We start from the raw sequence: 15,312 nt of genomic DNA, 5'->3' as shown, positions 1-15,312 counted from the left end.
GCTCACAATTCCTTGTACTAACCCAGTGAGCAGCATTTTTGTCATCCTCAGAAGGGCACACAGGCTTGGAAAGTTTCCTTTATCTGTGGTTACATATGAAGGGACTTCAAAAAGCTCAAGGAAAAATTCCATTATCTTTCAATTCCATTTCCCCATGAATATTTGGAAGTCTCCTTATAGCTGTTACGTAGTAGAGTCAGCGCTTGAACCCAGGGCTGTGTGGACTGCTGCTTTCACTGAGCTAGAATATGTACTAAAAAAAATGCCTGACCGTAGGCTGGGATCTTGCCTTGACTACAAGGTTCAGCTACACCTTGGGGTTGTGTGACAACAGAGGCAGGGTCTTTGGATACACTCAGTTGTGAGTGAAGGAGAGTGGCCTGGTGTTTGAAGTAAGGGAGGGAGATTACAACCCAAGGATACACAGATAGGAGAGAAGCGGATGAAGGGGGCTTGGATTCGAGGTCTATTCTTTCTTCAGGCCTTTGATCTCTGACTTTCTGAGTCATCCCAATATTTCTCATCCTATTCAGCATTTATGTATGAACTGAATGAGTCAGCTGGACCTCAGGAAAAAGCTGGAGACCAAGAATGTGGGAAAGGAAGAGTGGGCAGAGACCAAAGGAAGTCAGTGGGCGCAGGAGAGATTAGGAAACTACCGAAACAGACTGGAGCTAGACTCAGGGCTGTGTGGGTCAGACAGAAGCAGGGGGCACTGTTACTTGTTGGCGTACAAAGGTCTCTTGTGTACATCTTCAGTAATCATCTGGGGATGTGCCTGGAGTGGGATCAGACTTGCTCTCCCAGACCAGATTTTCTTAATCCAGCCAAAAACCATGAAGCCCCTGGCAGCGGGAGAACATCAGAGCCTTTGTACCTGTGACATTAATAGGGCCTGGCTTTCTCAAGGAATGCCTGGGTGGTGCAAACTGAAAGGTTAGTGATTCAAGTCCACCCAGAGGCACCTCGGAAGAAAAATCTGGCTACCTAATTCTGAAAAGTGAGCCATGGAAAACCCTATGGAATACAGATCTGCTCGTGACACACTATTTTCATTTCATTTAAATTAATTACGATTTAAATTCAGATAGTTATGAGTTGGCTGGTTTGGTTTTAGACTTTCTGGAATATATTGTAGAGAAGTACTCTGGTGTAACCTATGTTGTTATGGCTCGGTCTGTGTTCCAAGATCTAATTCTGCATGCTCATGGGTCTGTTGTGTTAAGTGGTTTGGGGTGGAAATCTCTACCCTTTTACCTTAGTAACCCCAGACCAAGGATGAGATCCGGTAGAACCCCACATGTCACCAATTCCTTATCCTTAAAGGAGGAGGAAGAGCACTCAGTCCCACCAGGCAGCACCATACAGGCAGTCCTCAGCTTACAATGTGCTTGAGTTATGACAAACCTGCATTAAGACCATCCACTGGTGGTGTTTGCTAATCTCATCATTAGGAATAAGTGCCATATGAGTGTGGCAGTACATCAGTGTTATCGTATTCTATATTCATTTACAGATGCTTATATGTAATGTTTTATAATCCCTGAGGACAAATAGGTTGGGTTTATAAAGATAATAATAGTGAAAGAATCATAATGCAAAATAAAAATAAAAAAGGTGTTTTGCTTACGTGAGAGCTTACAACAGAGCTGTCAGAAGAGAACTCTGCTGTAAGCTGGGGTTACCTGCACTGAAACTAGCAGGAAGCTCTCACACCATTTGCCTCATCTCAGAGCCAAAATCATGGATGTAGGGAATGAGTTCTTTTATGGAGATTTGGACTTGATTCTGCCATTGTAAAGATGCCTTGAGTCTTCCTGACTCTCTATTCACTAAGGATAACTCTTCTTTCATCCATCACTTAAATGTTCTCTTCACTTCCTGCCCCTCCTTTGTCTTCCTTTATCTTTACCCCTAAATCTTTTTTTTTTTTTTCCTTTCATTGACAATTTCATTTACTTCTACTATGCTGCTAACGCCAGTTGTAATATGAGCCTCTGTTTATGGAATATCTGTGCTATCCCCTCATTGAATCCTCTCAACCACATTCATTTTGCACAAGGGGAAACAGAGCCTCCAAGTATTTGCATAACCTGTGAGTGAGGGACCTGTGTTCTTGCCTCCCCTGTTACTGTTCATGTTACTGTGCAGAGACCCCCGCTGCACATGTGTTAAGGAACATCCCTGCAGCCATTGTCTGCAGCCTAGCAGTTCACCTCACTGCCCACACCTCTTTCTTCACTTGAACTTCTGACTCTGGCCTCTCTCCTACCCTCCACACCCAATACTGTACCAGCTGGCCACTTGAAATACAGCTAGTGTGACTTGGGAACTGAATTTTTTTTTTTTTCTTCATGTTTTATTGTGAATTATGTGATAGTTTACATGGGAGAACATTCGTTTTACATTCATCCTATATAATATATCATTTCATTGCTATGGTTACAATCCCCTCCATGCATCATCAACCATCCAAAGGGTATACACTACAAGCATGCCCCCCAGTCATCAGCACACAGTCCCTCTCCCTCTCTGTGTCTAAAGTCCCCAACAGCTCCATCTCTCCATGTCATCGTCTCTGCTTCCGTCTCAGACATCATTGATTCTCTGGGTAGGGTCCTGCTCTCCTCTCTTCTCCCTTGATGGTCCCAGGGACCTCCGCTCTTAGGCTGAAAAGTTAATCACTGCCTTCCTTGCTAAAAAAGTCTACCTTTACAATTCCATGCCTCACAAGCAGTCCAGATAACAATTATTCACTATTGTATCACAAGAGACCCATCTGCATTTCATTTCATCACCCCTGCCTAGACAGATTGTTTACTACTCAGCAGAGATTTCTACCTTCCTCCATGCCCTATGAATCTAGCTTCCCTCTTAAAAGCTTATAAACCAGTCACTTCTTGCCCCCCCCCCCCATTTTGGATAGACAATGTCTAAGTTGCCCATCCCTGTCTACTCTGTGTATGGAGGGGGTGGAAATGATTCTTTGCTGTAAGGATTTGTACCTTCTTTTGAGCTACTGCATCCATAAGTGTAGGTCAAGTTCATCAAATTATATCAGATTACGCTTTTTTTCCCTCTTCTTTCTTCTTCTGATTGAGCTCTGATCATCTAGTCATTGAAGCCAGGTCAAGTGGGTATTATCTGCAAGTGTGGGTGTTCTTGTACATATGCCCTCTCTTCTTATCTGCTGGACGCTTCACTCTCCACTCTAGTTCTCTGTGGCTATGTCATTGACTCTGGGCCCAGGAGTCCCCAGGTCTTGCCACACTGCTGGCCAACTGGGTTCACAGAAGTCTATTGAACATTGTAGGGCTTAGCTCGCCACTTTATTGCTGTCTTTCCCTCATTTCCCCTTATCGGTGACGAGCGTAGTCACCAATCAGAGCGTGTATTCCCATTGAGTCTTAGTCTTGGAAGGGGGTTTACACTGAGGGGCCCCGACCATTTGTCTTGATGTTTCCTGGGCAAGCAACTTGCTTGTTCTTGTAGTAACAGTCAGTCTGCCTCTGTTGTTTTGTATTTTTCCTGTAAGTCTTTCTTTCAAGAAGTATCTTCTGTTCTTCTAGCTGAGGAGCTGAATTTTTTATTTCACTTCATTTTCATTCATTACAGTTTAAACTTAAATAGCCACATGTGGCTCCTTCCCTTGTTCTGTAGTTTGTCTTTTCACTTTCTTAATGGTAACATCTGTAGTACCAAAGTGTTTTGTTTTGTTGTTTGATGTAGTTTATTTTACCTGTTTTGTTCTTTTGTTGCTAATGTTTTCAGTGTCATGTGCAGGAAATCATTACCCGATTCAAGATTACGATTGTGTTTTTTTCCTAAGAGTTTTATTGTGTTAGATTTTATATTTAGGTCTGTGATCTATTTTGTGGAGTACTGGTATGGCACGTTAGGATAAGCACTGGACTGCTAACCTCAAGGTCAGTGGTTCAAATCCACCAGCCACTCCTCAGAAACCCTATTTAAGGTTGCTATGAGTTCGAATCAACTCGATGACACTTAGAGCAACAACAACATGATCCATTTTGAGTTACTGTTTATGTGTGCTGTGAGGTAGGGACCTGACTTCATCCTCTTGCACGTGGATATCCACTTGTTGAAAAGACTTCTTCCTCACTGAGTTGTCTTGGCAAACTTACTGAACATCAGTTGAACTGTAATGGTTTATTTCTGGTGTCTTAACTTTTTCCATTGAACCAAGCTATTTATTATCTTTTGAAGAGATTTAAATAATAAGAAAAGAAGAAGAGTCTTGTTTACTCATGCCATTGTCATTTCTGAATCTTTGTTTAGAACCACTCTTTCATATGGTACCAATTTCCTGCTTCTTGAATGACTTTCTTTAACAACAAAACCAATTGGGGGTTGGAAGGAGTGGAAAGGGGTAGTCCAGACCTACTGGTGATTAATTCTTTCAGCTTTTGTGTGTCTGAATACATCTTGATTTCACCTGTGTTTTTAGAGGGTATTTTTGCTGACTATAGAATTTATTCTAGGTGGACAGTTTTTGTCTTTCGGTACATTAAACATGTTTTCCTGCTTTTTCCTCTCTAACATTGATTTTGAAGGCTTTGATTATGATGTCCCTTTATGTCATTTTCATGTTTCTTGTGTTTAAATTTATGGGTTTATGGTTTTTCATCAAGTCTGGAATGTTTTTGGCTATTGTTTACTGAGACATTTTCTTCCACCCCTTCTCTCTAATCTCCTTCAGGTACCTTAAATATCCCTACGTTAGGCATCTTCAAGTAGTCCCACACCACACTTAACTTTCTTTTCATTTTAAATTCTTTTGCAGTCATGCATTTGGGCACCATCTGGCCACATATACATCTGTGGTCCCAACAGGTAATAACAGAGTTCAGAAATTCCCATTAGAGACCAGGATGTAAAAGACATTACTGGACAAAGCAAACGCAGTCGCTTCCTGCATCCAACACACGGATCTCAATTGTCTTGTATACAAAGTGATAGCGCTGCCTGCCAGGCATATGATGGTACAGCCCATGTACAGCTTGGCTAAGTATAGGCAGTCCCAGGGTCACAAACAGGTCTGAAGTCTGTCTCTAAGTCAAATCTGTGTGTAAATTGAAATGGTTCTGTATGTTTCATATCCAAATGCAATTAGCAGCTTGTTTTAGTATATACTATATAATGTTCCTTTCTATGAATAAAAAACACAAAAGAAACACTTCTAGATACACTAAAACATCTTTAATAGACTAATGATATTTTGATGTGCTTCACAAAGTACAATCCATGTTATTATAAACCATTGTGGGCCCCTCAGATCTTTACTGTCATAGGCTTTACAGGGATTGGGTCCTGACTCTGGCTTTTATGTAAGTCAGATGTTTGTAGCCTGTATTTGCACACTGTCTAATCACCGGGGATAATACAAACTCACTGCAATCACATGAGTTCTGACTCACAGCAGCCCTGTAGGACACAGGGTTTCCGAGGCTGTATATCTTTTACAGACGCAGCCTGTCTCGTAGTTCTCCTGCAGAGCAACTGTGGATTCGAACTGCCAACCTTTGGGATAACAACACAATGCTGAACCCACTGAGCCACTAGGTCTCCTGTTCAAATTCCATAACATCCTGTTTTACTAAGGATATTGTGAACGTTAAGCAACGTATAACAGACCTCTTCATTTCATTTTGAATAGTTACAATCTCTGTGCCTTTAAATTCACTAATGTTTTTCCTGCAGTGTATTATCTGCTATTAGTCTCATTCAGAAGGAGCTCTAGTAGGATAGGGGTTACAAGTTGGGCTTTGAACCTCAAGTTCAGCAGTTCAGAACTACCAGCAGTTCTGTGGGAGAAAGATGAGGCTTTCTGCTCCCATAGAGATTTACAGCCTTGGAAACCCTGTGCAGGGTCACTCTGAGTCGGAACCAACTCCACAGCACACCACCACCAGCACTACCATTCAGCATATTTTTCATCTCATACATTTTTGTTTTTAATCTCTAGAAATTTGCTTTGGATCTTTTAAATTACCTTCCATTTTGCTACATAACTCTTTGGACTTAATGGACTTTAGTAACCATAACTTGTAATGGCCTTCTCTGCTAATTCTAACATTTGTGTCAGATCTGGGTTGATAGCCATGGGTTGATGATTATTCTCATTCTGGGCTGTGTTTTCCTATCTCTTTGCATACCTGGGAATCTTTCCCTGGGCGCTAGGTATTGTGAATGTTACTTTGCTGAGTCCTGGATATATTTTTTTTGTATTTTAAATTGGCTTACGCTTTCTTCTGGGACGCAGTTATTTGGAAACAGTCTTGTGTTTCTGATTGGTTAGGCAAGTTCGGAGCAGAGGTCAGTGCAGAGCTAACCACTCCCTCCTCCCCACTCAGTCCCTTGTGAATGATGAGTTCTCCCCGTCTGACTGGTAGGAATAGGCACTGTTTCTGGCCTTGTGTGAGCATGTTTTTTGACCTTGGCCTTGGCTGGTTTCCTCACATTCATGAACTGACCAGCATCTGGTATGTGTTGGAGGAGACCCTCTGCAAATTTCCAGGGTTTTCCTTCTGTGCTCTGTTCTCTTCTCTCATCCAGATGATGATGGTCTGGGGTGGTGGGAATGGAAACCACAACAAAGAATGGATTTTCTAACTGTAAGAAGCAAGCTTTGTGAATGGCAAGAGAGAAGCCAATTGGCGTTTGGAACACTGGTAGCACAGCATGGGGTTCCCGTGAGATGGGCACAGAGATTGAGAATGCTGAGGAATGTGATGATTTTACAGAATAACGTTGTGTCGGTTGAGCTGGATACTAACTACAGTCAGGACTTGGACTGTGTACCTTTACTCATTACACAAGAAAGTAGGTGTTGAACAGAACAGAAAGGAAAAACAAGATGAAGCAAGAAACAAACAGAAAGCTTGGTACATTACGGCAGATCAGCTGAAAAGGAGATAGTGCCCTAGGGGTCTGGAGAAAGAGGGAGGTGGTGGTGACTTGTAGCCCCGGAAGTTTCCGCTGAAGAGAGTGAAGGCCCTTGGCGGCATCTGGGGCAGGGACTGCTGGCAGGTACCCGTGCATAAGCAGACACTGGGCTCCGTTCCTCGCTCTGTATTTATTATACCTGGAGGGGAAGGCGATGGGCCACATCTCATTTCTGGGAAGTGGCAAAGCCAAGGTTGGGCCCTACACCTGAGCACTTGGCACTTCCTGCCTTGCCCAGGAGTCCAGCCCAGTGGAGAGAAGGTCAAGGCTGCTGTGGTGGGAGTCTCCCTGGGAATTCCTGCTGCTGAGTGAGGAATCCAAATTGGGTCTGTTTCATTTTAGTTAATTTGGTTGGTTTCTTTCTGTTGCTTTATTCTATCTAATACCGCTTAAGAGTTTGGAGTCCCTGGCTGGTGCTAACAGTTAACACAGGCTGCTAACCAAAAAGTTGAAGGTTCAATTCCACACTGAGGCACCTCGGAAGAGAGGTCTGACAAGCTCCTGAGAAATCAGAACTCTATGGAGCCGAGTTCTCCTCTCTACACATGAGGTCGACTCACTGGGAACTGGGTACTGGTTTAAAAGTCTATTCTACTAAAAGCCATTTGAAGAAGTAGTTCAGGCAAAAGTTTCTTCGAAAATGCCCATGTTGTATCGCTGACTAGCCACCCGTGCTACCAGGCACTCAGCTGTGGCTAGTCAGCTTGCGGAACTGAGTTTCTACTGCCGTTTTGTTGTCGCTAATTTAAGTTTGCTTATGAATAGGCACGTGTAGCTGGTGGCCACCCCAGACAGCACAGGTAGAACGAGGTAACCAACTGCAGGAGCACAAGCCAATCCTAATCTAATTTATACTTCCATCTCTCAGAAACTACTCATTGTTCAGAAAACCTTGCATTTTTGCTTTTCTTGGAGATATTCTGGAACTGAAATTTGTGGTGAAGTTTTATAGCTAAGGGCCAATTACTTTTCCAGAATAGATTATAAGTGTTTCTATTTCTAGAGGGAGGGGAGAATGGTATTGACATTTAGTTTTTCATTTGTCAGATGAAATGACTGCTTATATCATCCTCAGTGGCTCTGCCTTTCATCCAGCTATACTGGCTTTGTTGATGAGTGCCATCAAGTCGGCTCCAACACATAGCAACCCTGCATAGGGTTTCCAAGGAGCAGCTTGTGAGCTTGAACCACTGACCTTGCAGTTCAAGCCAACCTTGCAGTCCCACACATTAACCCACAGCACCATACCAGGACGCCTACACTGACTTTGGTGGTAGTGTGCCCTGGAGTCGGCTCCAACTCATAACGACCCTATATAGGGTTTCCAAGGTTGTAAATCTTTATGGGATCTGAAAGGACACTGGCTTTGGGAGATACAGTTTTCTCTTTTCATCTGAAGGGGCCTCTGAAGACAAATATGAAATATTCATTTAATGCTTCTAAGGGAAGTGTCTTTTTGTAGTAGATTCTCAGTGAATCTGTATATTTGTCACTCAATATTTTAATATTCAATATTGTTATATGAAATATAATGAAGAGCAACTTTGACAACTGTACTCTAAAACTCTTAGAAAGTTTTGACTACTGTAGTCTGAAAAATAGTTTCCCTTTTGTAAAATGAAGATTCAGTAAAACTTTACCATAATGCCATCAGTGAAGTTCAGCTGTCTAGAGTGCAAGGTCACGTGATTATAAATTGATCTGAGCCACCCGCCACCACTCACCAGCCTGGAGTTGTGAGTCTGTAGAAGAAACACTGGACTGGTCATTTCAAGATCTGTGCTTCAAACCCACCACCTGCTTCTTGGAAACCCTACACAAAGTCGCTCTGAGTCAGAATTGATTCCAACAGTCTGTCCTTGTTCTGGCCGTGGTTTGGTGCCATCTAGTGATACTTGGCTACTCTAGCTTAAATATCAATGAGGAGGATTCTGGATCCTGCGCTAGATGGGGACTTTCAGGATGATGATATGATTCTCAGAATTCCCAAGCTCATTGGTGTCTTCAACTGGGTCTTCTAGAGAAGCAAAACCAATGAAGTTTATGTAGAGTTCTGGTGTGGTGCTTTAGGAAAAGCACTGGACTGCTAAATTCAAGGTCAGTGGTTCAAACCTACCTGCTGCTCCTCAGAAGCCCTATACAGGGTCATTATGAGTCAGAACCAACTTGATGGCATTTAGCAACAACAATATATATGAGTAGTCCTGGTGTGACACTGTGGGTTGAGAACTGGACTGTTACCTGCAAGGTTGGCAGTTCAGACCCACTAGCCACTCCTTGGAAACCCTATACAATGTCGCTATGAGTTTGAACGAACTCAATGGCATTTAAACAACAACTACAAATTATATATATATATATATATATATACATACATGCTGCATATATGTAATCTTCAAGCTTACTACATAGGCTAGTCTCTCTGAGATTCCATCCCCTCATTTATGAAATGGAGATGATCACATTTAACTCAGAAGCATTGTGCTTGTATGGAGAGAAAAGGAACCCAGTGTGTTGCCGCTGAGCCCATTCTGACTTGTGACCTTGTATAGGGTTTCTAATGCTGTTTATCGTTTCGGAAGCAGAAAGTCTCCTCTATCCTGCAGAGTGGCTGGATTTGAACTGTTGATCTTGTGGTTAGCAGTCCAGTGCTTATCTTACAGCGCCACCTTGGAACCAATACAGAAAACTGGAAGCACTCCCAGATACCATTTCTGCCGATTTCTGAGAATAATCATTTCCCATGTTTTGGGGCTGCTCTGTGTTGTTGACATGTGATGTGTTTTATTTCTGCCTCAGTCTTAGGTCTGCACTCTCCATGCTTACTGAGAGTTAGAGTAGCTGACGGGATATTTGTGCACGTTTCTGCAAAAGGCATGTACAGGGAGGGGAGCTGTGAAAAAACAGCTTAGGTGGCAGTGTGTTATTTTCTTTTTAATTTTTCATGTGTAGTGAATGAAGGTTTACAGAGCAGATCATCAGTTTTACATCCAACAAATGATATACTTTGCTTTATTACATGATTGCAGTCTCCCCTGTGTTTCGCACTACCTTCATCGTTTCTCTGCTAACCTCCCTCTCTATATTGCCTGCCCTGTCACCCTTCTTAACATGTGTCTACCCTCTAGCCCATGAATCGTTTTCCCTTCCCACCCCCGTAGCCATCATAGATTTCTTCTTTTATATTTTTACATTGGTCTCATACAAGTGGCAGTGGTTTCTGAGTACTTCTCTTAATGTATGAAAGTTCCAAATACAGTACCCGAAACACAGAAGGCACTCAACAGTTTTCATATTCTTGCTCTGATAAAAAACAAACCAATGCATTTGGATATGAGATCTAAACTGGTGGCTTATAAAAACTAAAGTTTTAGACCTTCAGAGCAGACTAAAGCCCCAGCCTCTTGAACCTTTGGGGAGAGTTCTCATTTTTTTAAAAATAGAGGAAAAAGATACAGTCACTAGACCCCTCTGCTGGCCTCTGGTGTCTAGAAATGGGACTTCTCTGCTCTAAGAGCAACCAGTTGGGCAGTTTTTCAAATGTTGATCCGAGTGATACTCATTATTAAAAGTTTGAGACTGTGTCGTAGAATGTGTCACAGAAGGAAACACTACCTGGTGCGCCATCATCCACACAGCTTTGAGCCCATGGTTGCAGTCACTAGATCAGTCTGTCTTGTTAAGGGTCTTCCTCTTCTTGGCTGACTGGCTGTTCCTGATAATATGTGCAAAGGCCTTGAAACAGAATCACATCCTCACTTCTAAGGAACATTCTGGCTGTACTTCTTCCAAGACAGATTTATTTGTTCATTCTTCTTGCAGTCCATGGTATATTCAGTATTCTTTGCCAACACTGTAATTCAAAGGCATCAATTCTTATGGCTTCCATATTCATTTATTTAGCTTTGACATGCATATGAGGCAATTGAAAATACACCGGCTTAGGTCAGGCACACCTTACTCCTCAAAGTGACATCTTTGCTTTATGACACTTTAAAGATTTTGCTGCACATTTTCTTAATGTAACATGTCATTTGATTTCTTGACTGCTGCTTCTGTGGACGTTAACTGTGCATCCAAGCAAAATGGAATCCATGACAACTTCGATCTTTTCTCCACTAACTTATATGGTATTATTTATTGATCTAGTTGTGAGGTTTTTTGTTTTTGTTTAATGTTGTGTGTAATCACTACTTAAAGCTAAATTTCCCTTAATATACTGTACTCCCTACCAGTGTTACTAGTGTTTGAGTACAACTGTCCTTTTTTCCCCTTTCGTAAAGCAGTGACATGTATATTAATAACTGAAATAGCATTGTTCTGTAAATACTGTTTCTAGCTTGCATTTTTCTATCACTAATATATTTTGGGTACCATATCAACACTTTGAGCCCACCAGCCACCCTGTGGGATAAAGATGAGCCTTTCTGTTCCCTCTGAAACCCTATACAGGGTCGCTATTAGTTGGTACCAACTCGACGGCACATAACAACAGCAGTATAGTATCAGTGTTTTCTAATACCATTAGAACACCAGTTTGAATGGTACTGTAGATGGCTGCATAGCATTCCATCATTTAGATGACCTGATTTCCTATAACCATTCCTCTGATGCTGCCGTTGCATTCCTGGTTCAAAGCTAATTCCAGAAACACCTGGTGGGTGGATCAGAAAACAAACATTTTAAGGTTTCCACTCCAGTTAGAGTTAATCATGAACACCTCCATTAGTTGCTGTTGGTAGGTGCCGTCGAGTCAGTTCTGATTCGTAGCGAGTGCATAAGAGAATGAAACGCTGTCCGGTCGGTCCTGCAACATCCTCACGGTCATTCTGCTCGAGTTCATTGCTGCTGCCGCCATGTCAGTTCATCTCGTTGAGAGACTTCCTTGTTTTCACTGACCCTCCACTCTACCAACTGTGATGTCCTTCTCCAGGAACTGGGTCCATTGTAATTGGTAACATTGCTTGTAATTAGTTTAAGAAATCCTTACTGATGTCATTGATGAAGAAGTGCTTGCTTAAATTTGTGTTTCTTAGACTACTAAGGTGTTTAAAATACTTTTGCATGTTTAATGATCATTTATGATGTATGGGGTAGAGGTAATCTGCTATCTAAATAAAATAATAAAACTGTTGGTTCTCAGCTCAGACTCCTTAGAACGCTATGGATCCATTCCTGGAACTGAATTGTAGCTCTGTGTTGTCCATACGATGGGGTCTCTGCAAAAGTCCGTACCCTTCCCAGGCAGCCTTCTTGCTCTCTCTGGTGGCTTCATCCACAACTGCAGCCTTCCTGGGCCTCAAGGGTCTTGATAGCAGAGACTTCCATAAACATAGTCCTGTTTACCTTGAACCTGGGGCCCTGTTGAGTCTTTCCATAAGAGATTAAAGGAATTGATAAAGTGTCTGATTGTCAGTGTTCTAGCATTATGGAAAGTACATCTATGTCTAAAGAGCTGGGGTGCATTTTCCCCATGCCTGTCTCCCAATTTAGATTAAGAAAAAACAAGGACAACTACCCTTCCCAAATATATGTTTTCTGTTGTTCAGTAGGGGAAAAAGTTAAAATAAAATGAAAATGAATCAAGTTATAGAATTTTCCCAGTAGTTTGTCATAAACATCCCTAAGAATATGTACAAAGGTCACTGTCCCAAATGCTTGTGGGAAGTAGCAGCTTCCCGAGAGACTTTTTGCCTGGCATCCCTAGGGGGGGCTTCAAAAACTTAGTGGAAACAGTGGAGTGAGAAGATAATAGAATTTTTCCATGAACTTTTTGAAGTCCTTTGTATCTTGTGTGTGGCCTCTATGATATGGTCATCAAAAGTTTTGCTGGCTTCTTTCTAAGCAGTGAGGAGGTGCTAGAAGGTAGATATAGGATGATTCCCAAGTCAGCCTTCAAGTCTTCGTGCCAGATAATCTCAGGTTGTGCCTTTTGATCCCAGTCTGTCCATTACCAATGGCTACATCTTTCAGTAACAGGAATTCATTATTGGCAGTTAACATTTATTTGCATATTTATTTCTACTTTAAAAAAAAATTATCCTTCTTTCCCCCCTTTTTCATTGCATTTTCTTTTTAATTTACCTTTGTATGTTTTATTTCCCTTAGGCCGGAAGCTGAGGGGGAAAGCCTTTTATTTTGTCAACGGAAAAGTGTTTTGTGAGGAAGACTTCCTGGTGAGTATGTCCTGGTTCTTCCCACCCCCAGCCCAGAGGGGTGGGGTGTGGGGAGCCTGGATCCAGGCAGAAGCGAGCAGCCTTTCTGTGCTGGTTACAGCCTTAAGACGCTGGCCTGCTAAAGTGAGACCATGACTTCCCTTCCATAGAGGCACGGGATTACACTTGGTCCCTGAGGGAAATGGCAGACTGCAGAGCCATGTACTTTGAAAAGACGTTAGTGTCACTCGGCTAGTCCCTTTGTTACTTTCCTAAGTTCCTCCTCTTCCATCCATCCTGAGCCCTCTTTTCCTCCCCACCTGCCTGTTCTCCCTGGGAATCCAGCTCTGCTCTTGTCCATCCCAGGTCTGAACTCCAGGTCTGACCCCCATCCACTGGACGTGGCCCCCATAGTGCTCCCTGCCCCTCACACTCTTTTTGTCTGAGAAGACAGCATCAGCTTGCCTTGTGTCCTGTCTCTGAGTTTGATGTCTAATCCCCACCTCCCTAGAGAGCTCCCCGCCCCCATGTCTTCCTGAATGCAGCCAGGCATTGAGCCCTCTGCTCCTGTGCTGTGTGGGTCTCTGCCCCAGTCCCCACCCTCATTGTGGCCTAGCTGGGCCAGCTTAGCAGCCCCCTCCCTTGTTCATGTGACCTTCCCACCCAGTGTCTCTAGGATAACAAGCAAGCTGGGATGAAAGGTCTGGAGCTGCACCCTCTGGCCTATGCCTTTTACTGTCTCTGTGTGGCTTGTTTCCTACACACCCACAGCCCCCCAGACCCTCGTGCCCCTGCTTGTTCTGTTTGCCCTGTTTGGAATGTCTTTGTCTCCTTCTATGCCTGGTTCATTCCAATAGCCTTGTCCCTCCTCTGGGCTGCCACTGTGCCTGGGGCCTGCCCTGGCCACACACACAGCACACTGCATTGTTGTTGTTTGTAAGCCTTTCTCCTCCACGTCACTGTGAGCCCCGAGAGAGGAAAGAACATGCTTTTTCACCTTTACATCATCAGACCCTAACATGAGGCCAAGCATAGAGTGGGAAAATGGACCCTTCAGGTTGGAAGGCACTCAGAATACGACTGGGGAGGAGCTGCCTCCTCAAATTAGGGGCCTTGATTTGTTGATGGGGCACAACTCAAAAGAAAGAGAAACAACTGTAAACATCCATTAATAATCAGAACATGGAAGGTACAAAGTATGAATTTAGGAAAATTGGAAAATGTCAAAAGTGAAATAAAGCACAATAAACAGCTATCCTAGGCATTGGTGGTGGTGGTTCTGGGCTGTGATGCCAGTTCTCACTCATAATGACCCTGTCTAGGGTTTCTGGGGCTGTGACTCTTTACAGGAGTGAGTGGAAAACCCCCATGAAACCACTGTTAGTTTTGAGCTGCTGACCATGAGATTAGCAGCCCGACACAAAACCACTACACTACCAGAACTCCCTATCCTAGGCATTAATGAGCTGAAATGGACTGGTACTGGGCATTTTCAATCTGAAAATCATGGTTTACTATGCCAGGAATCACAAAGAGGAATAGCATCACATTCAGCATAAAAAAGAACTTTACAAGATCTATCTTGAAGCACAACGCAGTCTCTGATGGTGGTGGTGGTGGCTATGTGCCGTGGAATCGTTGGTTCCGACTCATAGCGACCCTGTACAGGGTTTCCAAGGCTGTGAATCTTTATGGGAGCAGAAAGCCTCATCTTTCTCCAGCAGAACAGCTTATAGTTTTGAACTGCTGACCTTAAGGTTCACAGCCCGATTCCTAACCACTACGCTACCAGAGCTCCTTTATTATGTATGACTACAAGGAAGAACAGTTAATACCACTTTTATTTAAATTTACACACCAACCACTAAAGCCAACGATGATGAACTTATTCTACCAACGTATTCAAGGAGCTCTGGTAGCGTAGTGGTTACAAATTGGGCTGCTAACCTCAAGGTCAGCAGTTCTTAAACTACCAGCTGTTCCGTGGGAGAAAGATGAGGCTTTCTGCTCCCATAAAGATTTACAGCCTCAGAAACCCTGTGCAGTGTCGCTATGAGTCGGAACTGACTACACCGCACCATGGGCAAAATATTGAAAGCTACAGAAAGCATCAAAAGAAGGTAGAAGGACTATACAGAGTCTCTGTACCAAAAAGAAATGGCTGATGTCCAACCATTTCAAGAGGTTGCAT

General features: G+C 43.0%; 1 protein-coding gene across 1 annotated transcript in view; it reads left to right on the top strand.

The window, feature by feature from the left end:
• The window catches only part of LIMD1 (LIM domains containing 1), an 86,580-nt gene that overhangs the window by 57,173 nt on the left and 14,095 nt on the right, over nucleotides 1–15,312 (top strand). The window contains exon 3 of the mRNA XM_006868823.1: nucleotides 13,075–13,142. Within this exon, the coding sequence (XP_006868885.1) occupies nucleotides 13,075–13,142 (68 nt within the window). The remainder of the gene's footprint in view (nucleotides 1–13,074; nucleotides 13,143–15,312) is intronic.

The sequence above is a fragment of the Chrysochloris asiatica genome, unplaced genomic scaffold (genome assembly GCF_000296735.1).
Source record: "Chrysochloris asiatica unplaced genomic scaffold, ChrAsi1.0 scaffold00124, whole genome shotgun sequence".
In the NCBI taxonomy this organism is placed as follows: domain Eukaryota; kingdom Metazoa; phylum Chordata; class Mammalia; order Afrosoricida; family Chrysochloridae; genus Chrysochloris; species Chrysochloris asiatica.
Note: the sequence above shows the minus strand (reverse complement) of the source record. Positions and strands in the feature narration are given on the sequence as shown.